The 25,623-nt window shown below is 41.8% G+C and overlaps 9 protein-coding genes across 9 annotated transcripts; 5 read left to right on the top strand and 4 right to left on the bottom strand.

Moving 5' to 3' along the window:
* Positions 1-2,635: 2,635 nt before the first annotated feature.
* Positions 2,636-4,437, top strand: EAE98_001580 (uncharacterized protein; the record flags this gene model as incomplete). The annotated part of the gene is made up of 2 exons (XM_038949199.1): positions 2,636-2,878; positions 3,004-4,437. 2 exons carry the CDS (start codon positions 2,636-2,638, stop codon positions 4,435-4,437), a joined length of 1,677 nt encoding a protein of 558 aa, XP_038814184.1.
* A 424-nt stretch (positions 4,438-4,861) lies between these two features.
* EAE98_001581 (uncharacterized protein) lies at positions 4,862-6,548 on the bottom strand (the record flags this gene model as incomplete). The annotated part of the gene is made up of 3 exons (XM_038949200.1): positions 4,862-6,183; positions 6,258-6,429; positions 6,474-6,548. The coding sequence occupies 3 exons, from the start codon at positions 6,546-6,548 to the stop codon at positions 4,862-4,864; spliced, it is 1,569 nt and encodes a 522-aa protein (XP_038814185.1).
* Positions 6,549-7,168: 620 nt separating this feature from the next.
* On the top strand, positions 7,169-7,867 carry EAE98_001582 (uncharacterized protein; the record flags this gene model as incomplete). The annotated part of the gene is made up of 3 exons (XM_038949201.1): positions 7,169-7,457; positions 7,508-7,765; positions 7,824-7,867. 3 exons carry the CDS (start codon positions 7,169-7,171, stop codon positions 7,865-7,867), a joined length of 591 nt encoding a protein of 196 aa, XP_038814186.1.
* Positions 7,868-10,040: 2,173 nt separating this feature from the next.
* EAE98_001583 (uncharacterized protein) lies at positions 10,041-10,815 on the top strand (the record flags this gene model as incomplete). Its single annotated transcript, XM_038949202.1, has 2 exons — positions 10,041-10,397; positions 10,460-10,815. The coding sequence occupies 2 exons, from the start codon at positions 10,041-10,043 to the stop codon at positions 10,772-10,774; spliced, it is 672 nt and encodes a 223-aa protein (XP_038814187.1). The 3' UTR covers positions 10,775-10,815.
* A 4,362-nt stretch (positions 10,816-15,177) lies between these two features.
* On the top strand, positions 15,178-15,831 carry EAE98_001584 (uncharacterized protein; the record flags this gene model as incomplete). The annotated part of the gene is made up of 3 exons (XM_038949203.1): positions 15,178-15,394; positions 15,453-15,554; positions 15,623-15,831. The coding sequence occupies 3 exons, from the start codon at positions 15,178-15,180 to the stop codon at positions 15,829-15,831; spliced, it is 528 nt and encodes a 175-aa protein (XP_038814188.1).
* Positions 15,832-16,642: 811 nt separating this feature from the next.
* Positions 16,643-16,924, bottom strand: EAE98_001585 (uncharacterized protein; the record flags this gene model as incomplete). Its single annotated transcript, XM_038949204.1, has 1 exon — positions 16,643-16,924. One exon carries the CDS (start codon positions 16,922-16,924, stop codon positions 16,643-16,645), a length of 282 nt encoding a protein of 93 aa, XP_038814189.1.
* Positions 16,925-17,036: 112 nt separating this feature from the next.
* EAE98_001586 (uncharacterized protein) lies at positions 17,037-17,342 on the bottom strand (the record flags this gene model as incomplete). The annotated part of the gene is made up of 1 exon (XM_038949205.1): positions 17,037-17,342. The coding sequence occupies one exon, from the start codon at positions 17,340-17,342 to the stop codon at positions 17,037-17,039; it is 306 nt and encodes a 101-aa protein (XP_038814190.1).
* A 566-nt stretch (positions 17,343-17,908) lies between these two features.
* EAE98_001587 (uncharacterized protein) lies at positions 17,909-19,243 on the bottom strand (the record flags this gene model as incomplete). Its single annotated transcript, XM_038949206.1, has 2 exons — positions 17,909-18,655; positions 18,710-19,243. The coding sequence occupies 2 exons, from the start codon at positions 19,241-19,243 to the stop codon at positions 17,909-17,911; spliced, it is 1,281 nt and encodes a 426-aa protein (XP_038814191.1).
* A 4,747-nt stretch (positions 19,244-23,990) lies between these two features.
* EAE98_001588 (uncharacterized protein) lies at positions 23,991-25,576 on the top strand (the record flags this gene model as incomplete). The annotated part of the gene is given in 3 exon segments (XM_038949207.1): positions 23,991-24,275; positions 24,286-24,854; positions 24,898-25,576. 3 exon segments carry the CDS (start codon positions 23,991-23,993, stop codon positions 25,574-25,576), a joined length of 1,533 nt encoding a protein of 510 aa, XP_038814192.1.
* Positions 25,577-25,623: the final 47 nt, after the last annotated feature.

Here is a 25,623-nt window from a genome sequence, read left to right on the forward strand (position 1 = left end):
GGATTCTGGAAATGTGGTTGTAGATGGGATATACATATATATGTATATGTATTTGAGGGAACAAGAACATGGAGGAGAGAAGAGTCTACTATAAGACCCCTACCTAAGGATACGTATATAAATGAATGAATATATTAGAAATCATAAATCAAAAATTGAAATGAAATCTTGGATACTGGTTTTTTTGGGGGGGGGGAGGATTTCTTATTTTTAGAGGGTGGAAGGAAGAGGGAGGGAGAGGGAGGGGGGTAATGAAGGAAGGGGAGGGGGAGGGGGAGGGGGAGGGGGAGGGAGAGGGGGTATTGAGTGATGAGTTTTGTGTGAGATTGTTGGATGGATGAGTTGTGATAGATTGTTGAATGAAGTTGTAGGTTGTAAGTTGTAGGTTAGAAAATGAATAGGTGTAAAGGTGTAGAGGTGTAGAGGTATATATCAAAAAAAAAAATACCTCTCTACAAATTACCTCTTACCCTCTACCCCTCTACTCCTGCTCCACTCTTTCCTTTTCCTTTTCCTTTTTTCCATCCCATCCCATCCCATCTTATCTCTATCCCTATACATACCTTTCCAATCTTTTATAATACACATTCCCCTCAATACAAAAAAAAAAACATCAATCAATCAATCAATCAACCAATCAATTACTCAACCCAACCCCAACCCATCCCTCCTTCCACACACCCGTCCACATTCTCCAAACCTTATTCCTACCTACCCTCCTCCTCACCCTCCAAAAAGTGGACAACAATTACCCTCTAGGTTTTATTCTCGGCAGCCGAGAATGTGCATGTGGACGGGAGAAATGTTTTATAAATTATATGTAATACTTTGTATGTTATTATTTGTAGCGAGGTAGGTAGGTACCTGAGTATTCCCGAGCGGTGAGGGGAGGGTAGGGTAGGGTAGGGGAGGGGAGGTGGATAGGATGGGATGGGATGGGATGGGTGGGATGTCGGAGATTTGGGGGGGGGGGGTTTGTTGTATAGATGGAGGTTTGTAGATGGAGGTTTGTAGGTGGAGGTTTGTAGATTGCCCTGGAGAGGTGATATGGTGGACGTGTGGAGGTAATAGGGTTGAAGATTTTTGCAATCCATGGAGTTACGAGTAGATGTATGGTAGCGTGTTTAGCTAGGTAGGTGGGTAGGGTGAGATGGGTAGAAGGAGTTGGGTAGAGGGGGAGAAAGGGTATGGAGAGAGGGTATACTTTATTGTAGGTATTAATATTATTTTAGTAGGTAGGTTAGTGGATATATAGATAAATAGATAAATAGATAAATAGATAAATAGATAAATAGATAAATAGATAAATAAATAAATAGATGTATAAAAATCAAGAAATACTAAATATATATTCGAATCTTTAATTTCGTAATATTGTATATATATTATACAGTATACATATCTATCTAATTTTTCCATTCAAATCAAAAACATTATCCCAAGTAATATACACCAAGTAGGTATGCAAATAAAAATCCGCGCATCATCCCACCTCTTCCATCCAAATTCCCTCTCCCTACCTACGACCATCCATACCCAAGCCCAACCCATGCACCATCCGTCCACAAAATAAAGTACAAGATGGGGAACCAGTGCGGGGATGTGGGGATCTGGAGAGTGGACGACAGCACCACAAATTCCCTATCCGAGCCGTATGCACTCACTGCCATTGATTACCCATCTTGCGAGAAATCTTACCGGCCGGCGTGGCATATTTCATACTACTGTATTTCATTCGATGATTGATCGGATTTGATGTGATGTGATGTGATGTGATCAGATTTGATTACCTAAATACCTAGGTATCCATCATGCAAACTCCACTACCATAGCACTAGGTAATGATACCAAGATCTGAAAAGGTGGAAGGAAATACACTAATAGTGTAAAAGGGCATTCATCTCATCATCCAACAACCAGTTCCCACCACGTCCACTCTGTGAAAAATGGGATTCCATGGTAAATGACCAGCCAACCATTCTTCAAGCAAGATGTGCGTGCGGAAGTATGGGGAATGAGAAATCTGGGGATGTCAGCTGCGTTGTACTTCGTATGTGTATTACCTACATACCTGGCTCGTCTGGGTACTCGATGGAAAGGTAAGAGGATCGTCGGGTGGTTTGCCAGCCACGAGAGATGGTGAGGATACGGAAAGAGAATTGGAATACGTAAATGAGAGGTGGACGCTTCAGGGGGGTTCATGGATACTGGAGGGAGGGTTGGACTTGGCTTTGATGATGATGGGGTTTTTTTTTTTTTTTTTTGGTTGTACTTGATTCATTTGGAGAGGTGGTTGTGCTGGTGCTAGGACCCGCACCCGAGGCTTTGACATGTTATGACGGGGTGATCAAAGAGTTGAGATGGATGGATGGGAGACGGATGGATGGGATGAACGGTAATATAAAGAGGAGCGGTTGAACCCTTAAACTTTCTTTTTTTTGAAGTTCTAAGTTCTAAGTTTGAAGTTGTGAATTGTGAATTGTGAAGAAGGCTGTTTATATATCCTCTTCTTTAATACTTAATTCTCTCGCGCTCTCCTCCTCTCTTCTTCTGGAGTTGAAAAATTAACAGAACAGAAGATCTTTCTTCTCATTCTCATACCATAAATCACACATCTACACATCCAACCACAAAAATGAGGAATCCCCTCCTCTCCACCCTCCTCCTAGGCTCTTCACTCCTAGGAGCCGCAACGTGTCTCAACACCACGATATCCAATTCCTTCGTCAACATGTTTTCCACAGACGGTGATCTTATCGATTCCACCTCTGGCAAGATCGATTATTTCGAAGGCCAATTTCTATGGTACGGCTTAAACTTCGGCTGTGGCGAAGCTTTCTGCGGAATCGAGAGTTGGAGTTCGCTGGATTTAGTCACAGTATGTTTAGTTTTCCACTTCTGCTATATTGTGAGCTTCACAGCTTGTTTGAGAACCAATTGGAACCCTTTGCTTGAAAAATAATGGGATGAATTGTATTGGAGTACTAATCTGACATCATACAGTGGTCCTCCAACGGTCTACTCTTCGACCCCAAAGAAAACGCTACAGCCACCATCTGCGAAGCATCCGGCGATTGCGGAAGACCGCACATGCTTTATGATTCCGCTCGTGCCCTCTACATCCTCTGGGTCAACGCCGGTACTCCCGGCTACGTAATCTTCACGTCCTCTTCTCCCACCTCCGGATTCGTGCCTGAATCCTCCCGTGCTCTCGTGGGATACCAACCAGAACCCGCAACCCAGCAAGCGGGTGACTTCTCAGTCGCCATGATCAACGGAACGGGTTATATCGCCTATTCTCTCATTGATTACACCACACTCGGAGCATCCATCTGGCCTCCTTTCAAACAGTCCATCTACATCCAGCAACTCACCAGCGATTTCATGAACACGACTGGAAACGCAACACAGGTTCTCCCCGTAGGAGATCTCGTGGATTTCCAAGCCGAATCTCCAGATATTTTCTACCGCGATGGATACTACTACATCTCCGCATCCAACACGTGTGGTTTCTGCCAAGGAACAATCTTGATCATGTACCGCGCCACCGAAATCTCCGGCCCATGGACTCGTCAAATCATCAGCAGTGATACATGCGGTGGACAAACTACCGGTGTTTTAACCATTCCATCCTCTACCGGCGGTGACGCAACCTACGTGCACCAAGCCGATATCCAAGCCAGCGCTCCCCTTGCCGGCCCCCGAAACGCACAACACGGTCATCAATTTCAAGTTCTCAATTTTAACTCCGACGGTTCAATTCAAGATTTAGATTGTTCCGCCTCCCTCAGCACCACCATCACGCTCCCATCCACCAACAGCAGTACCCCCATCAACGGCCTAGCCAAGAGCGCCCCCCTCGGTTCCGGAAACGAACATCAAGACTACTACCTCAACTGTTCGCTCCCCCAATACGCCCTCTACCAAACCTTCTCCACCCCGCAAGCCGGAAACCTCTCAACCGTCAGCATCAACCTCGCCGGCGACGCCCCAACCGACAACGTCACCCTCACCATCTTCCGCTTCTCCAACACCACCGCGCTCTTCTCCCCTTTCTACCAATGGGAAACCCTCTCTACCCTCGACGTCACACCCGCAGAATTAAGCGCCGCCGTCCTCGCCATTTCCATCCCCGTCGGACAAGAAGTTTCCGCAGGCGATAATATCGGCATCGCGATTACCAGTTTGGGAATCACACCCGTGTGTGTAGCGATGCGCGGAACAAATAGTGAATATGCGACTGCGTGGGCGGGAGCTGCGAATGGTGGATTTGTCCCTGCGCAAAGTGTGGGAGAGAAGGTTGCGAACACGGGATCGGGTGCAGTTTTGTATGCGCAGGGTGCTCACCAGGTTAGTTTCAGAGGGAAGAATGGGAATGAGATTCCAATTTTGGAGGTGAGTGGGAGAGAACTTAAATGGTATGCCATTGTTGAATAGATGGATGGGGAAAATATAGATTTATGTATAATGAGATATTGGTAATGAAATTTATGAAGACAAAGTAAATTAAATTTTGAATTTTGCATCTCCGGTGAAGTGATCACTTTTAACCTAAAGATCTTTGTTTTCTAAATATTGGTAGGACGAGTAAATTAGTCTAAGAGATGAAAGAGGAAAACTTTAAAAGCGTTCGTAGGTACTTGATAAAACCACGATGCGTTACTTGAGTTTTGGGACTGTGTCTATTGAGCTTGGAGCGATCACAAATGACCGAAAACATAGAATATATCCTAGTCCCCGTAGAAGAAATGGGAAATGCAAAAACTTCACCTAGAGATATGTGTAATTACGATCATGAAGGGAAACACGCATGATCAGACCCAGAAATACAAAAACAAATACTATAGTGTCTTGCGATACATCATATATTATTTGCTAAGCAACTTTCATACACGGGAAACATCTCTCTCTTCTCCAAAACATCTGCCAAGGTGAACATTTGTTGGATACCTGTCTTATCTCCCAAAACTCGGCATCTACCAATAATCCAATCCCGCTGAAGATTTGAGATTGTCATCCGACCTGAATTAAGTAGAGGCCAAAGAAGAAAATAAGTACCAGCGATATGAGGAACGACACTAATAGATAGCGGACCTGTGATGAAGTTTTGATCAGGTGAGCCGCTAATTCCTGATGAAGTATGTACTTTGGGAGCATCACCATAGTATTGAGGTAGAGATGCACAAATATCATCAATCATTTCTTGTAAGGTTGTAAACCAAAGACAATAATCCATACTGGCAATAGGATGTATGAATTGTCCCTCTTTAAATTGTCTACCAATTTCTTCATAAATGAATATGCGACAGGTACGAAAATAATTCCAAATTTGAGTTACCCAGAGGTCTGAGTATACATGATAACGTGTACCGAATATCGTACCTGATGTAGATACAATGGGAATAGAATTGTAATGCCATGGGGGTGATCTGGACATCTCACTCGCGAGAGACGAAAACTTTATGTCCAAGTCTATAGCTGCTCTAATTATGGAAGAACTTTCAAGAAGTATACCATCCTTTATATCAGCACGAAACGTGGTCAATTCCACAATCAGGTCGTTCAACTTCCAGGCTGGATCATTTGCATCTAAAAAACCTGCAGCGTGTTTCTGTAACTCAATCAAATCATCAGGAACCCGAAACGAATGCCAGATACAACTTTGTAGGAGAATTGAATTCATTTGAAGAAACAATTGAAGTCCATGCCGAGTCTCCATTTGACGAAGCCCACGTAATTTTAGCATGCATGTTGCACCAGATATATGCCTATCACAATCCATCAAGGTATCTAAATTTTGACAGGTGAGTACTCCAAATGTATTGAACAGAGCCACGGATATAATAGTGTAATATTTGGTGGCCTCTTCGATGGATGTCAATGCTTTATTGACAAGATGGAGTGCGTAACCAAAGGATTGAGTTGCTTTCTGAAGAAGAAACGGATATTTGAAAGCATAAGCATATGCAGCTAAAGAAACTGCAGTGATGGTTGTGTAGAGTGTGTGGTTGAGATTGGGATCGTTGCGATGAAAGAATAAATACTCATAATATCCTTTGACAGGACCAGAGTCCCGAAATATGTGAGTAGAAAGAAAGAAGTCAATTGCACGATCATTGATAGTGTTTGAAATCTCTTTGGAAAGAATGATAGGTGGTGGTTGAGACTTGAATATGAGTGGGCCTGCTTAAGGAGTATCAATGATGGCTGCTGAAGACATAGGCGACATTTTTGCCAAAGAATGAGAAGTTGCGTACCATATATCATACAGGAAGCCCTTTCTTTAGACTTCAAAGGCTCATTATGTGCAGAGTTTTCGAAATCTCTCACATCTGAGTACTGGAACATTCTTTCCAAAGAATCTCCATATTGTGGACACTTCCAGCCAGCTTTTAAACATTGATTACAAGCTGGCATCACTTCGTCACACTAAACTTGTGATCAGTAATGTATTGCAACTCTCGGGAACCAACCAGGCAACTTAACTTGATCTTCCGTTTCCTACAAGTCTGACATCCTTTCGATAATTTGCCGTGACGACGTGCCATTATGAAGTAAAACGATGTTGCTGCTGTTCAAGTAGCAAGAGCGAATAGAAATTTACAAGTTTGATGATCCAAAAGAATGAAAGTCATCCAACTCCAATCTCATTCTCTCGCTCGCAATACTTTCCAAAGAAAATGCATTGAAAATCATATATGGAAATCATTATGGCTGACAAAATTGATTGATATGTGAAGATAATGCAGGAAGATAGGAAAATGCAAGACAGAGGGGCGCGAAGGCATGCACAAGGTTCAGTGCACGTCCCTTTCTCAAGTGAAGCTAAACTATTCTCAGAAGGTATTGCGGTCCAACCAATCATTGAGACAAATTCAATAATGTTTCAACCGCGACAGCATCCTTCATCATCACCAACATACACCACCAGCTTTTCCCCCAAATCTGCTTCCTTCAATTGATATATTGATTAGCAACACAACTCTCGTATTTACTAATTATCCTCCAAGATAAACGGCACAACAATCACTCCATTCTTCCACCATGGAGGACTACATATATCTTAGTATGCGACAATGTTGTACCTCCAGTAGATTCTCGAAATCACTCTTCCCATTCCTATCTTGAGACGGGACCTTTCCTTCTTTCATTCAGCATTTCAGCCAGCATGGCAAAGAAACCTACAATTCTCATTACAGGTTGTAGTGATGGAAGTATCGGGCATTCTCTCGCTCTCGAATTTGTTCGTCAAAACTACCATGTTTTCGCCAGCTCTCGTCGACTCAGTACAATGAAATCTCTTGAGAAAGATCCTGATATTACCTTGATTGAACTCGATGTAACATCGCCTTCCTCAATCCAAGCAGCCTGCGAAAGAATGTCTGCGGCCACAGGTGGAACTCTTGATATCCTCTACCAGAATGCCGGAGTACGAACAATAACCCTCGCCATGCATTGTGACTACGCATTGGCTCTAAAGATTTCGGTACAAATATACTTGGAATAGTTGAGATCACTAGAGTCTTTATGCCGCTTTTAATGAAAGCTGGCCCTGGAAGTAGGATTGCATTCTCTAGCAGTCTGGCTGGGCATATGCCAATCCCAACCCAATCACTCTATAATGCATCAAAAGCCGCTCTACACTCGTATATATCGATTTTGGAGCTTGAACTTAAGCCTTTTGGAATATTCGTCATCAATGTGGCTTCAGGTACAGTTGGTACCGCCATGTTGACTCGGAATCAGATGGACATATTACCAGAAGGTATGTATCATCATCCTCGAGTCTTTTGTTCATATCCTGCTAAGATCTTTCACCGCAGACTCTCCCTATAAATTAATCGAATCCGATCTTAACGAAGCTTGAGTCAGAATCGGAGGAGGAATACAAGTGGAAGCATACACCAAGCATGTTGTTCAAAAGATCCTTCAAATGAATCCACCTCAGCGTTTCTTTGCTGGAGCCGGCGCAACATTAGGATGGGCGATTGATAAATTGAACGCGGGTTGGATTTATAAAGCATTCTTTTGGAAAATCTTTGCGTTAGGTAAACTCTCTCAAGCGCAACATTAGGATGGATTTATCCTCTAGGCTTTTTAGTCCCCAGAGACACTAGTCTAAAGCAAAGTTGTTATGGATATATTAGGATTGTGACAATTTTCATATGTCGCTCGAGCATTCTTTTATTTAATTGAATCCAAATGAAGAATCTCAACGATACTTAAGGTACTTTCATTCCCGAGGTCATTTGAGCAACATTTTGCATTCACTATATTGTTTGCAAGACTCCCGCGAGTATGAGAACGCACAGCCACTATGACTTTCAAACGTTGCAGGTGACCTTGTGATTCATACCTAGGTAGCCCTAGGTAGGTACATTTACTAATTAGGAAGTGATTCAAAACAACTCAGAGATCCATCTCTTGGTCAGCTTCTACCGTACCTTTCCACTACCCATATCAAGTTCGCGACGAATGATATTGAGCTTCTTCTTGATACGAAAAATTCCACAAACTCACGATATCGCCAAATCCACCAAATACGATAACATGTGTCTCATAACAATCCAACGATATACCCACTGCCTTTGCATCACTACTCACATCACTATCTGCCGTGATATGATCAACAAATATCAGTTATTCTCACTAAGGCAAACTGCAGATTTCGGAGAAGAAGAGGCAAAGGGTTGTCGGTTCAGACAAGATGCTCGAGCCTCACTTGAGATTCCATGCGGCAATACAAGCTGCACTCCAAGTATGAAGCGAATAGATTGGACAATAGGTGATAGGAACATGAATGCGATGTTGATTGCGAAACGAAATACTTTGAGAAGAAATAACGACTCCGTATCCAGTATGATTACATTGGGAGACGAGGTTGAGTTGAGAAGGGGTGGACATCAGTGATTTTGAGAAGAGGATTTTGGGGCTTTCTCGTGGATATCAGATTGAGAGGATTGCCACAAATCTTGCCAAGATTTCCGCTTCCAACGGAATGATGGATTGCCGGAGAAGCCACAATGATGGATCAGGTCCAGTTGCTGGGTGTTCCCGTCGGGGGTACAATGATTCCAAGCCACCGCTCGTATTGTTGTCTTGATCTTGGTTCTCCGCCTCTACACGCATTCTGCTAAGGGGAGCTACACACATTTATGTCCCCCGTCGGCTATATGGATCATACTACACTCCACGTATAGCACTTTGTCAAGATATTTTACTTTGCTTGGCAGATAGGGTTGTCGCCTCAATATCAATCTTATCTCTCAATATCAGCTTACATATGGATTCACTGCGGTACATTCAGATGATAATAACAACATTTCGGTACTGGATTCAGTTACTTAAGCTTAACCTGTAGTACTGGTAACCGATTTGGCAGTGTAGTGGCGGGATTATTGAAGCTTGGCACAATGACGGCATGGCTTCATGAGTATTACTTAAATAGCTTGCCAACTGAACCTTATTCATACACTCTATCCACATTTATTCATCTGGTTTCTCAAGATCCCCATTCTCTTTTCCCAATTCAGAGTTGTGCGGGGAACTTGGCATTTACGAAATTCCCAAATTGAATATAAACAAGAAGGCCAAGAAATATCTAGTGAATATTCTTCCAAATACTACAATCCGCAGTAAATATTGAAGCTACTCCGTACCTCGAAGCGATATTTGTTTACTTTTTGCCCTTGAGGTCTAGAAAAGCTTCTGGACGTCAACTTTCACAGCCATGATTTCATACTTGGCGATATCAGTGCTTTTCACTTCATGCTTGGTATCACGACTGGTTTCTATATTCCAATCCTTAACTTCTCAGCTCAAATTCTTGGCAAGTAAAAGTCTAGCCATGAGATCAATTGTCCCAAAGCAAAAATGAGAATGGGAAATATGTATAAGAAGGAGGTGAAAGTCTGGTCTCAATCATATTTCTTCATCAACACAATCACAGCTCAATCAACATTCTAAGCTCTCTACTCTTTGAACAATCAAACATCCAATACTTTAATGCTTCTTATAAAACAAATCCCGATTCAGTCAATATGAAGTTCACCATTGCCGCCACAGCTGCGACTTTCCTCTTCACAACCACAGCCATCGCGGCTCCTGCAGACGGCGCAACTTATGCATCCTACGGTAGTTATCAATGGGCAAACGGGGCCCCAGTAAGCGACCAAGATGTTTCCAAGGACAACCCAAAATCCCCCGATGTACCAGCCAATATGGCAGTCGCTCCAGCTGCTCAAAGCGGCGGATCACCTTTTGTCTTCACTAGCACATACAATGTCGTTGCTCTCGGATCCGAAGTACGCAATGGTACCGTCTCCGTTCCGGGCCCTTCTGATGCTGTCGGGTATTTCAATTATGGAATCAACGCTCATCAAGATACTATTTGCTACGTAAGTACTTGTTTTCATAAATCTAAATCATCGAATTACCTCTAACTTTTATATGAATCCAGAACATCACACTCCTCAACGTAGCCGGAACATATCAATCTCCCGCCAAAACAGCAACACATATCCACGAAGCCGCTCGCGGTGCATCTGGACCTCCTCGTCTTGCATTCCCAAATCCAGTCGGCGATGATCATCGTAGAGTCAGTGTGGGCTGTATGACTGGTCCTTTCACAACTGGTATCAATGCTCCTAATGGAGGACCTGATACTGGTACCGGTTTCAAGGTTGCTCAGATTGAAGCTAATCCAGCAGGATTCTTTACGGATGCTCATACAAATCTTTTCCCATTGGGCGTTGTTAGAGGTCAGCTTGCATAGATGGGAGGTTGTTGGAAGTGGATAATTGTGGGGTTTCATAATGGTTCATAGGTTGCGATATTGGGTACAGTTAATACCAACTACTATCAGCCAAATGCCTTTTTATACCAAAACTCATCATTTATAATTATAGATTTCTTTATGATTTATAAGATAATATAATATTTCTTTATATCGATTAATTTATTTTAAATAAAAATATAATAAAAATAAAACAAATTATTTTTAGAATTTTTATTAATTAAATTATATAAATAAAAAATAAAATATTTCTTAAAAAATCAAATTTATTAATAAAATAAGCGAAAATCAAATAACTTTTTTAATATTTTAATTTAATCATATAAATCTTTATAATATAAATTTTTAAGAGATTTAAAATTTTGAAAATATCAATTATTATTATAAAAACTTTCCAAAAATAAATTTTTAGATAATTTGAATTATAAATAATAAAGATTTTTGTATTTCAAAATATAGCAAAAAGCCGATTTTTGATATGAAAGTGGATTTCGGCTGATAGCAGTTGATTAGTACTGTAATTGGGGATAATGATTTATGTATGGGGAATGAATGTATTTATGATTTTTTTATATTTTAGTAGTATAATTTATTTTCTATGGAAACTTTGAGAGTAGCATGTACAATGTGAAGGGGTCTAAGTGAGTATGTTGACTGACTGGGTGAGAGTTTCTTAAAAGTCTCTAAGCTATGGAGAGTAATGAGATGAAACGGTAAAGATTCTCTTTATTTACGACATTAGCTTGAAGATTTGGCACCTGCTGGGCCAGTTTTCATCAAGTACCTTCCTAATTCACAATCATTATGATATTCCAGGGGTCAAAGGGGCATGAGGTTTCTCACCAGTGATAACATCAAAGATTACAAGAATGATATTAGTCAGAACCAATTCACAACACATACTCGCTCACTGAATTAGACAAAGTTATTTAAGCAAACAAATTTATATTAAGTAACCAAACAAAAAGAAAAGTCACGAGTTTCGCCAACAAGCAAGACAAAGAACCACAAAGAGAAATTTGCCTACCTTAAACAAAGTTTCAAAACAAAGAAATGATAATTGAATCCTCAAGCCACTCGACTCCGGATCTCGTCCAATCGAATCACAACTTACCTTATCCCAGCGGCGAACACTCCGGACACAACGCCTCGTCAATCCACGTAACATCCGCATCTCCATCGAATGTGGGACCGGTGAGATAGTTACAGCAGGTGGTGCAACCATCGCCGATAGTCTTGTACCCCATGAGTCCGCAACAACAGCATTTTACCTTTTGGAATTTGCAGACTTGGCAGGCGAGGGAGGGGGGGTGGATTGAGGGGTCCCATAGGATGGGCATTTTGGGGGTTTTGGGGCGGGGTTTTTTGGGGTGAGAAGTTTGTGGGGTGAGAAGTTCGTGGGGTGTTGGAATCGGGTTGTTGTTTTTGTTGATGATGATGGTGATGATGGTGATGATGATGATGATGATGATGATGATGATAGTTGAATTGTTTGATGGTGATATGTTTGGTTCGGAGACATTTTATTATACACATATCGTTGCGGTTGTTCATACCTTGTACTTGGATTTACGGAGGGGTTGTTTAGATGTTGTTTTTGGTACAAAGAGATTTCTCACAACTTTATGTGGATATGATATTTAACAAAATCGTGGAAAGGACTCACTGATTTCCCCCGTCGAGACATCTATAATTACGATAGAATTGAGTAAGGAATTGTGAAATTGCTCCATGTTCTTTTCCTAGGGACAAGAGGATCGGAAATTGGGAATAGGAAAGAGCGGGATGGCCGTCAACCTGATCATGATAGATAGATTAGCGAAATATCTGACTGGTTCTGCAGCAATGACTTATACTTATCTGATCGACTTCATACATAGCTTTCAGCATCAAAAATCAAATCAGCTCCCTCTCCGATCTTAACCTTGGCACGATCTCAGTGCGTCTGAGAAGGAAAATAGCTTTGCTAGTTTGGCACGCTCGATCATCTATAAAGAATGCTGGTTGTATGTATTTCTCTGGCTTAAAAATGACCTTGAGACACGTCAACATTATCAATCCATCTCTATTTGTTCAACAGTAGCCTTCAACTTCTAAGCTCGCTCTTCCTCTCCCTTCAATTGCTCAATGATTTGCACATAGACGGACCTTTGGATAATGGTATATATCGCTTCCACACAAACAGAACTCTCGCTTCATTGCAGATACATCTTATTAAAAGCAGCTCAACACTTGTTGGGCATTCGATAGAATCAACCGCTTGGTACATCACACACACTCGTATGCCGGCTTGGGTTTCGATAATAAGATCTCAGCATGATCGCCAGACGAATAACATTACATAGGTTATTATCCAGGGGGGGATTTGAATAAAAAAAAACTCAAACCAACGCTGAAGCAATCGCAGATATAGAACTGGAGGGCTGGATAGCACTTGCATCCTCGAAGGGTTGTTGGTAATGAATTATCGCCGATACAAGCTTTACCAATGTAATACATTCGAAGTCTCCTTGATTCCCTTGACAGTAACATTACCGAACATCATCAATCATCTCTTCCTTCGACCTTGTCGCAAGAACCGTAGACATTTGGTTCATTGAGGTTCGTGGTGCCCCCACCCCCAAAATACGGAGACCATGTGGTCTCATTTGCGTTACCCCACGACAAACATCTTCCGGCTTTGTATTCAAGATCAACAATCAATTCATCTGATGATTTAGTAGTTCCATACGAATCTCTCCATCCGAAACCTCATTGTCTGCCCTTAATGGTCGTAGTATACTATCCACTCGTTGTCTCATTCATCTATATTTCTTTCAATGATCGCGGGTTATGACCCCTCGAGAACGATACCGAATGCACGAGAAATCTATCAGCGCAATTCGCACATCATTACCGCATATAGTAGGATATACTAGCTAAGTTGTTTGGATTGTTTCAGCAAAATTTGTCTTATAATGTCTCAACAGCTAGGGTGGATAGGCTATTGATGAGCTTGAAATAGAAACTGGTGTGTTCTGGCCGGTCATTTCTGCGCGATTCTAAGCACTGAGCATATGTCTTGCTCAGTAGCTCATGAGATGCGGGATGACTTTAACAACGTCCCTCATCAAATCAGGTACTGCATTCTTTGCATACCTATCAATTGAGGCTTAGCCTCCTGATTTTGGCAGCTTGAGCTGAGCAGAAACAAGGTGGCAGCTACGGCTCAATAAGTTTGTCTCGCTACATTAACTATTGTTTGATGCTTAAGAAACCGATATTTCTTCTTCATCTGACGTCTGTATGAATGGACCAACTGAAACTTACTCATCCGAAGATCCTTTCCATTACTTTGCGCATCTTCAAACTTCACCACTTGGGCACCGAAAGCTTCGGATGAGATGTGTAGCATTTTATCTAGGCAAATGCTATTCTGAAATGCAGTTGTAAAGGAGGCTATACAGCTGACCAGGTAGGTTTATTATCATCCAGAAATCAGATTTGGCAAGAGCTCTTATTATCAGGCGCTGTATCTTCTTCACAGTGGGTAAGTTTCCGCTTATAGCTGGCATAGATTGATACCAAGAAGGATGGAATCAACTGTGGTTCTCTTCTACGACACACCTCAAGGGTTTGGAGGACCGCTATAAGTGATATGTAATTGCTGATGCTTCATCTTTGTGGTTCCCTTGCTCAAGGCAAGGGGATCCTTCTTTGGCTTTTTAATTATGAGGCATTCTTAACATGGCGAGATGCCATGTGAGTAAAGTGAAGAGGTCCAAAAATTTGAATTTGACTTTATGTTCATGATATATATGCAGTACTCAAACTTCGAGTTCTGTTAGACACTCGTTTTTACTTTGCAAACTTCTTTGCTTTCATTCGTTCCAGCGTTTCCAAACCAGATTGTAGCTTTTTGAGGTTGATTGTCAGCTTGGAATTTTGTTCAAATTACATTCATCATCTACCCAGGACTACTTCTCAAAAGCTCATTCACATAGATTCACTAGCCCCAGAAGTACAGATGAGCTCCTTCATGCAAAGCTCAAAGAGCATTGTGTGCAGACAAGCAAGGCAAATGCAGATTCAGAACATGTTGGAATGAAATCGAAGCAGAACTTAGGCCTTGAATTCACTGATTATATGTGACCCCCCCCATTTTTTCTGGTAGCTAAAGAGACTTCTCATTGGTGGTGGACCCGGCCATGTCTGCATTTTACAGTACCTTGTTTCTTAATAAATTTCAATGTCCTCAAGCTCGAACAACTTTGTTCTCCCACTGGTCTGCTTTTCTCTCTTAACTTTTCTTAGCGCTGAACTCAACAAGGAGTTTTTTGAAGTCTGGAGTTTGGGGTTTGAATTATAATCTACCAAGGAGAAAATTTCAGAACCTGAAAACTATGAACACCTCCTCACAAAATGAATCTCAATGTCAAGATATTGTATCCCCAGGCTATTTGATGGCCAGTCCGGTTGAAGACAGAAGAAGCATAGGAAGCATTGAAAGCACTGGTTGTAGGATGGCTACTGCAGCTGTTCTGGATCATCAAGTCATGACAAACCATGAAGTCAAACCCATGGCTACACAAAACAAGTTTCAAACCAACTTTACTTCAGGTATGTTCACAAACTTTGATAATTTCACTGAGTTTATTCGATGGGCTAACATTTCTAGTCACCCCAGTCAACCTAGTCAGCCCAAATTCTGGGTGCAACACCAACAATGACACTCCTTTCTGTGGAAAGGAGAAATTTGAAGCAGCTTACTACAGCTCTGGTAGGTTATTGAACCCCTACTCAAATACATATATTGAAGACTAGACTAATTTATCTTCATGATTCAAGAGATGTTCAACTTCTTCGAGATGACCCCTTATGGCGGTTCAAACGAGTGGGAACCCAACGCTTTTATAAGATGTAATGAGGATGGATCATTGCTCGGTGAATATGACTACTTCAAGGAGCTTTTTGATGAAGAAGACGAGAATATTATGAAACCCCTCGAGGAGGAACCCTTCGAGAAGGAACTTCTCATTGTTATTGGCGACGACTAAGCGCTTTGTATTTTCTTGCTTCTGGAGGAGTAGTAATTTCTCATGGAAGTTGGAGGGAGGTCCAAGATATTTTCAACATGCCATCGTTTCCTTCGCGACGTCCAATACCCATGATCACCAAGCTTCAGTAGGCTCACATTTTCATCTGGATTTTTGAGGGTTCTAAGGTTATTCGGACCTATGCACTTTGAGGCTGCAAAAATTACATTTCCGGGGCGGATATCAAAGTCTTTACATGTATCTTTGCTCTATATTCTGCTATAGATGATAACGATCAAAATGGGAGATTGGGAATCGGGAATTGAATGACAGAAAACCCTTTAGGTAGCCTGTTCTCGGCCACACTAGCTACAAAATAATAAACACATTGAAAACTAAGCAGCAGATATCATGCGTGTGAATATTGAACTTGCTGACCTTTCAGATGTGCATACCGAGGTGAGTATTGACTGTAAACGCTGGACATATCTATGTAGACAGCAGCAGTCAGTTTATCAGCAGACAACGTAAGGGACTATTCGAGTTGGGATCGGGCGACGAGCTTAGTGTGTTCCACATTTCTAAGACAACATCTCAATTTTTGGTATACAATTCCAAATATCTTCAAACTAGATAAAAGCCCTACGAATATTCTCCAACTCATTACCTTCAAATCCACACTTCTTAATGAGCCATCCCTCAACACCATTCTATCTCCTACCTTCTACATGCTCATAACAGTTCACATTCTGCTCCACATCACATCCCTATTCCACATCCATCCAATTCAAAAATGCGATGACATTTTCCCCCTTTGGACTAGACAAATCATCTAGTCCGGCTGTTCCAAACCTTTCTCTCCTACCCATTTCGACATCTCTTGTAACAAGCTTTCTCTATGTGGTTCAGTCCCAATACGTGTTAATGCATAATCCAGCGTAATTTCCTCCTTCGAGGCACCAAAGAAAGCAAGTATTAATGCAGCGACAACGCCTGTACGAACTTTGCCTGCAGTACAGTGGAATAATATGTTTCCTCCCTTGATATCTCCTACCTTTCCGAAAACTTTCCGAATGCCGTTTTTGTACCCTTTTAAAATTCCCTCCCCATACATCTTTACAAATGCTGTTTTTCCACCCTCTCCTGCGAAGTCGGCTATTGATTTGTATATTTTTGACTACATTATTGCCATTCCCTTCATCTCGAATTATTTCTATGTTATTCACCTAGGTAGGTGGCTTTAGTATTGGTTCTTCTGATGACGACAAAAATGAGTATATAGTCTTAACATTGTATTGAGACTCCAGAAGAGCAAGTAAGGAAGACGGTAAATGAGACAAAGAACCGGAGACAAATACCCGATTTGACGGGAGAAGAGGAGCCGATATTGTGCGAAGATTCAGCGCATACGGAATTTGTAGAAACAATGGTTGTAACAATATCGACTCCACAATATCAGCTGGAAGACTTTGAGAAATTGGTGTTTGGAGGAGATCGACTAGAGTAGGTTTCACACCGCTTGCGGATGCCATGTTTCGGATGGGTTGGAAATCTTAGTTACGCTGATGTCGAGTGCTAGTCGGGTATGGTATTGGTAAGCTTCTAGATCTTGGATGTAACGTAAATGATGAGGCGATGTTGAATATTTATAGATGCCGTGTTTTTGCGGGGAGCTGTTCAGTAGGTTTGAGATTTATGGTAGCCTAAATGGCTGCTGACTTCGTTCTTGGCAGTATACTCATTCATGGAGTGGCTTTGATGACGGAAGAAGTCATCCTGATTGTTACACTAAATGGAAGGTATCGAATGTCATGTGTGTGTGTATTTCAGATGTGTATCTGTATGTGTATCTTCCTATGTACAAGTTGAGAAACTCTGTCTAATAACAAAAAGATGTGAATAGTTATCATGTACTATGTATGTACATGTCATATCCACTAATAATCAGACAGTATTGTACTTATTGGGTATCAATGCGATGTAAATGCAAGAGCCAGTGCTCAAAAAAATCCATCTACTCCTTGCAATGCAATTAACAAAAGAAATAATCATCAAGTATCAATGACATTATCTAAGATCTTAACTCAAGATCAAAAGATTAAGCCATGTCGCTAAATCCACTCTTCCCACTTTCACTCCTTCTACCCTTCATATTATCCCACCCCGAATCACTCCCATGATCTTCACTATCATCTTTACTTCCCGGTGTCCCCCTTTGGTATCCTCCAATCCCTAACTCTCCCTCTCGTGCTATACTCACACGAACACTAACATTTTTCGCCACGGAAATATCTCCCATCTTGTAAAGATTATCCGTGCTATCACTCGCTCCATGTCCTCTCCGTCCCAAATTACCACTCCCTCTATTCCCCCTCACAGCAGCCTTTAACCCCCCAGCTTCGATAGTCGTCGTTGTACCCAACGAATGTCCTTTTCCCATAAAAGCGAATGTTTCCAAACCCGTTTCCGCGCCTGGTGCATACTCACTAAACACGATTTCCGCTCTGGTACTGGCATATAATAGTACATCTAACCATCCATTACACGCAATCATACTACCCGCCACACAGTAATAACTCAGACTGACATCCGACCCGGCTAGTGCGGCAATACGTCCGGCGGCAAGTGGAATCGTACAAATCGTATAGATCAAAGGATAGAGAATCATAAGAGGTTGAGCGCCGTGAAGATCGGATGCTTGATTTCCGGGAGGCGCGGAACGCGATTGATGACTAATGTAGATGAAGATACAGGCGTAGATGAGAATGGTTCCGAACATGGCACCGAATATCCAAAAGTAATGAAGCCATAGACGTTCATCTTGATATTTATCTCCAATCCAACACTGTGCGTGATCATTAGATGTATTTCTAGATACGTATAAAGTGAAAGAACTTACCCAAGCAGAAGCCCTCACGTAAAGATCATGTGGGTGCATTGCGACACCGATGATGGCCAATCCGTAGATGAATACCCAACATCCTCCAATTACCGTATAGAATGCCCATTGTGGAGCACGGTATTTCTTTACGACACTGAGAAATGTGTGACATGCGATGGCAGCGATGAATACACTACTAGCCAAATCTCCCGTCGATACAAACCATCCTTGAACCCAACATGTTGACGTTCCAACTATAATTCCATTGTTCTTGAGCGCGCTGATGTTGAGTAAAAATGCTAATGCTTGTTGAATATCCGCCAATAGTAAATTGTATATCAGAAATAAGAATTGATTAACAGAAGACGTTGCTTGACCTGCACCTGGACCGATGTGTGTTTTCTTCTTCCATGAAAAGATCTTGTATGTGAGGTAGACGAATAAACTAATCGAACAGAAGAATGATAACAGACCAAAGGTCGCGACAGCAACTAAACCATGAGAGAGGGATTCCGGTAGAGGCGTCAATGAAGAAGATTCTGCGTCCAACATCTCCTTCGTCGGTACCGAATCGAATTTTGGGGTTTAAAATGGCAACTTGTGGGTTACATCCAGAAGAAAGACGAAATCAGGAGTCAAAGACAAGCCCTACTGACAGGTCACAGATGTTGGTACATATAAGTTCATTGAAGCTAATTGAACCGTGTGTAGAAGAGTGGAGAGATACCTCGACAGAATAACGATGTTGCAATTCTCGGACTCGTTCGTGCCAAAGCTTTTAGATGATGCAAATTGATGAGTTCGAGAGGATTGCTTGATGCATGTCAATCGACACGGGCAAGAGAGATAAAAGGTAATACGAAAATACACATGGCAAACAGGGGAAACCTTTACGCCTAGATAAATCGTACATGGTTCCATGAGGCTTCTAGCCTAGAAGATGTGAGGAGACGGGAAGTGGACAGGGAGAGTGTGGATTAGATTTGCGTGATAGGCCCAAACGGGTCTTCAAATCCGTGTTGAGATTTAAATCAAACACTTGCTCATTTAGCGCTGCGTTGTACTCCGGGGTCCCTGTAGATCTTAACTTCTTTCTGGCAGAAAGTCGCAACTAAGCACAAATAGTAGAGGCTGAAAAGGATTAAGATGATTCGGCATTCATTCTGACATTGACAATTGTACAAAACGTTCGGTACGACTTTTATGGGGTAACTATTTTGAGGTGATTATCTTGATATCATTACAATAGAGGCATATCTTGTACTCGCGTACTTGAATACAATGACAATCTTCCGAGAAACACAAATTTGGAAGATTCTACAACCATATGGCGAATAAACTCCCCTTCTTTCAACGGTATGAAAATCTAGGCTTTTCTGGGAGGATAATGTAACCCCCCCTGGCCATTAAGCTGAAAGCCTAATATCACTTTAGGGTAAGAGGCAACGCCACCAAAAGCACCAAGAAACGCCAAGTGTGAATGAATGATAAGTTAGACGCACTCATGTCGTACGACGTGAAAGCTTACTGCTCAGAATGTAGCCGACCTATCGTGTGTTCATCAAGTAGGGAAGGATCAGTCTAGAGCATTGGAAAAGAAAAAAAGAATATATTGGTCGGTAAGACGATTGGGAATCTACAGCATGCTGGGCAACCGGTACGCTATCGTTTTCCACGTGGAAAGACTAGAATCTTTGAGGAATAAGCTTCTATTATTGTTCCATCGTTCAATAATCTTATTGCTTTGTAACGGGAGAGATCCTCACGGATTACAATATTCAATCCTCTTTCCCAACACTCTGGTTTGTGTTACACCATGTTCCCGTCTTACTGTCAGTCCAGGTGACAACAGTAAATAAGTGTCCGACGGCACAGCGTCAAGTCTGGGGTCACGGGGATAAAAACTCAAAATGTAGCAGTGTTCCGACATGTTTGACATTTGGAAGTATATTTTACGTTTCGGCTGGTGATTAGTGATGGTCATCGTCAACATACATGAAGGCTGCTCATGAGTCATTAGCACAAAAGTACATAAAATCAGGGGAAAGTGGACATGATCTGTTTGGCAGATTATATAATAGTGACGGAAATTTTTATGAAGATTGAAGATCAATAGGTTAATGAATACTATGCCGGTCCTTGCCTACTATGGAGCTACTCCGTATGTAAAATGCATCCACCTTCCGTTTTCCCCTATTGATAAAGATTATGAATGATGGTAACCTGTTGGCAATCGTGGCCAATTGGACAAAAATCTGTCGTTCCAATCTCTCCGAATCCTTTTGATGGAGTAAACAAATTCCCACACTCTAGTCACAACTTTTTGTCTGAAGAAATTTCTCTATGGTGGGCTCATGATGAATCTGTTCATCTTTGACCATGTTCCATGTCTCATCACTCAAAATTTCAAGGGACCAGATCCTGTCCTGTTTGTGATCAAAGGAAGGGTCTTTGCTTCACTCTGCTTCACTCTGCTTCACTCTGCTTCACTCTGCTTCACTCTGCTTCACTCTGCTTCACTCTGCTTCACTCTGACTCTCGTGAGACTTCCTCGGTGGTTCGGAGTGTGCGAAAGTGGATAGTTTGAGAGTGGGGGATTGAAGCGACTTCGAGCCCTGTTAACTCAGTGGTTCCAGCGCTTCTTACGAGTGGGGAAACCGGAGATGGATTAATTTTATTTGTACTTCCCATCGCTACTTTTTTACGGCTTTTCGGGATGGAGGAGTAAAAGGATACCTATGGAGAGAGATGCGAGATATTTGACAGTTAGCGTCGTAATTTCGACCAATCACATCAATTTCTACTGCCGAGACGTTTTGTGAATGGCTACCGAAAAAATGGGTTAGGGGAATGGGTTGTACCCGACAATATGCCGGAATATTGGGAGATCTCTATAAGCATGGGAGATTTCCAAGATCAACAGAAATCTACGTAGAAGCGACGATGGGTGATGACATATTATGATACTGTTCAGAGGAGTTTATTGAAATGGGAAAATCATCGTCGCTGGGGAGTGATGTTCAGCGATTGGAGATAGTGCGAAGACTTCAGATGAAGTATTTGAAATCATGACAACTGATCGATGCAAAATTGTACAATGCTGACTCAATTGAGTCACCGGCGCTTACCAGGTTATAATCGAGTATGAAGATCACGATAGGCATGCAAGTTGATTGTTGGTGATATCTTATTTTTTAGTTTCTAATCTTTTATTTCTTCGCCACTCTTGATGTGCCGGTCGACTAATACTAGGATATTATACTTCTATACCCATAGTATATCGGTACTCAAATCATCCGGACATTGAGGGGTGCTATTTGTCGAGGTATTAATGGCCTTTATCTACTCGAATACCCTTCATTTTGCTCATCGCCTTACGGTCTTCCTTCCTTGTTAGACTTAGGGATCGCTCGACTTCCTTTCGAACAATTCTTTCACCCCTTGACCCCTCGACATTGATGGTCTCGATGGTATAGTGTGCCGTCTACGTTGCATGCGAAATTTCTTATCGAGTTCTTTATACCTCCACCTTACCCTTAATCCAGAAGGTATGGGATCATCATGGTTTCGAAAGCCGTCAATTCATCAGAGTAGTTCTTTTGCTTGACCCAAAACTCTTCGCTCCAATTTAGGATTTCAATAGTGATGAAAGCCAAGTTAATTGTCAATTTGCCCTAGTAATTTGGATGAACTATGACAGCTTCATCGTATCCGCCCAGAGCTCCTTTTCATTCTTTTAGGTAGCGATCTGCTTTTTGCTGTAGCTGAGAGGTTTACCGGTATTTCCGGTAGTTTTGATATTTCCATATAAGCTCTCAAGCGTATCATGGTATGGTCCAGTACTGCCAATCCTTGCTGTCCAACCGTAAAGTCATTACATCCTTCCAGGGTGTCACCGACTTTCATATCGATATTGAAAGTCTTGAGTTTCGCGAACTATCTTTTTTAAATGCACGCACATCAAATATGCCTTGGGATTTGTCTTGTAGCTCAACCCAAAACACTCAAGTTTGGAAGGATCCAAATGTAGCTTTGGATCATCCCCCCAATCAGTCCTTTAATCAGTATCAAATCCAAGTGTATCGAATTTTGGATAATGTCATCGTAGTCAAGCTCAGTCGATTTGGTCGGAGGTTTCAGTTGTGCGTGGGAGTCCGGGCGACCATTCAAACTTTACCATGAAGTCTAATGTAAGTTTTGACAAAAGAGCTAAAAGAAAACTATGTAAAATGATCAGATTGACCTTTCGTCCCTTGCGCATCAAACTTTTGTCTGTGTTTTTCAGTATCATTTACCATAGAACAAGTTTGCTACTGGTAATCGCAATCACAGCCTCAATGCTTGAACGGCATATCAATCTTCCAGTCTCCTGCATTATATGGTTAGTAGACACTTTGATATTAGAACGACGGACTTACCGCGTTAATACAAAGAAAAAGACCATTGAGTACTCGCCGGCTCCCATATACCTAGATATTGAAATGTTTGAGGTTTGCCAATTGTCCTTTTAATTGCATCCGTATATTGAATGTGTTGAAACATTGACGATATATGTCCAATCTCCAAGTCCGGGCTATTGAATGCATATCATATGTTTCAATCATGTATAAGTTCACCCCATATGTCTCTGATATTATACTAGAAATGCCACTCCAAATTCCAGAAAAATGAGTGCAACATGGGGAACATAACTCGACAGCATTCTAATCTTTCCATCGTTATTGTTGTAACGATGCATTATCTAGTCATCTTGAACACTCGCACTCTTGTACTTCCAGGTCAGGAAATTTGCGTTTATTGTAGCACCTACTATGTAGGTTCCAGTTGTCAGTATTGTATCTTGCCATTGAGGATAGACTACCCGTGAGTGTATGGGCTAAAAGGACACTTCTCAAATTTCAAAATTTACAATAAATTCATTCTTCAATTTTTTGACATTGAAATCCATCTTTAATGAATCATCATAACATTCCTCGAGGTATTCGAACTGAGCTGAGATTCCAAAGAATATTATAAATCAATCATTTAGTGTTTTTGTCGGTCTGTTTATTCACCAATGAACAGTGCATAGGGAAAATGAATCCTTATGGGGGGATTTCCACGAGACCAGCGCCCCTGCTAAATATAATACAGTAGGCGTACGACTTAAATTCATGCAACACTCTTCATAGAACAGCCTCTAGAGCCAAATCTACTGCTTTTGGATCTCTCTTCAAATCAATGACCTTGTCCTCCTTCATACTATCGTCAAACAAATTCATCAAATCTTGTGCCCAGATTCTCGGGTCTTCCATTTGAAATGAACGACATGAAGGAACTTGCATTTCGAACAACTACTGCGGGTGACGAGGCAGTTGAGTCACCGGAAGCCCCTGATCCCATTGATTCAGCGGTTACCATCAACTTAACATTTGCAGACCGCGATACTAAGACGATAAATGAAATACAATTACAAGAAGGTGCGGAACTTCTAGAGATCACCAAACTTCAGAACATAGAGCCACGCCCAGGTGTATTTGATCAACCTGCCATAGTGAAACAGGATGAAACGGAAGAGGAGATAGGTTTAGATAGATTAGCCGTGGTGGACCAAGATTTCAAATGTACCTTACCCCTCATTCATTTTCAAAATGGATTGGGAATATGCGCGTATGAACAAGGATGAGCAATGGGAGTTTCTAAATTCAATCTGTGTATACTGGGAGACATTTATTGAGCCGACACAGCCTCAGATTTTTTTGAGAAAGTTTAATTGCTTTTCAAAATTACCACTCGAAATGCGTCGAACAATCTGGTTCTACGCCCTGCCGGAACCACGCCTGGTGGAGCTGCATATTTTCAGAGAATCAGATCATTTTCTTTTTTCCGGAGGCTCTGAACTTGTGTCCGCTGAGATTTGGCGTGATAATGCGGGGTTCGTTCCAAGCCAACTTTTACTTGTCTGTCGCGAGTCACATGATTTGTTCCTCGAACACTATAGCATTATGGATCTTCAGAGCCTGCCCGGCGATGAAGTTATATCAGATGCCACTACCGATTCCAGTAACTCAACATTTCATGCATCGTCAAGTGGCTACATTGACAATAAGAGCGATACGTTGGTCATTCGCGACTTGCACGAATTGGCGACGGACTTACTGTTCTTCAACATGCACTTGAACCTGTCGGTTATAACTAGATTATCTATCTATACCAGCGAATTTGAGCATTTTTTTCGACTCGAACAATGGACGAGGGATCTTCGGAGGGCTGCCCTCTCATCCATGGAAGGATATCGAAACACTATTTCCGCACTTGAAGCAATTAACTTTCATAGGAAACACTTGCAGAAATGACAGATCTGTTGACCAAGGAGAAATTGACTTCAACCCGCTGTCGATCAACTGCTTGCATCCTGTAAATGCTGATACTATCAGTGTTCTGGTAGAGTGTGTTGAGAAGGTTCACTACCGCTTGAATCCCGAAGAATGGGTTCAAGAACCATCTGTTACGGCTCAATTGGCGCTAGACAGTTGCATAGTCTACAAAAGTCAGTATCTGGAGCGAGTTCAAATTAACCCGAGTTATTGGGGAGGGATTGAGTTTGAGACATCAATCCTCCTCGATTTTCAGCCAGACCACGACTTCTACATCATAAACAGAAGTTCCAATCAAAAAGACCCAGGAGGTAATTCACGCTCACTGATCACTCGCTCTGAAAGTTGCCGTGGTACCATAAGCCTATATTTTGACCATTGGAAGGATAACTTGCCAGTATACTACGATGGATCATTTTACAAAAGTTGTGGCGAGAAGGAGCAGCATGAGGGATATGAATCGGCCACAAGATATGACTATGATAAATGGCCATGGAATGATCTTAAAAATTTCACAGTCCGCAAGTGAGAATCGATCAAGCTGGGTGCTTTCCCGAGAGCATGAAAAACACAATT

Source organism: Botrytis deweyae (genome assembly GCF_014898535.1).
Source record: "Botrytis deweyae strain B1 chromosome Unknown BDEW_003, whole genome shotgun sequence".
NCBI classification, from domain to species: Eukaryota; Fungi; Ascomycota; class Leotiomycetes; order Helotiales; family Sclerotiniaceae; genus Botrytis; species Botrytis deweyae.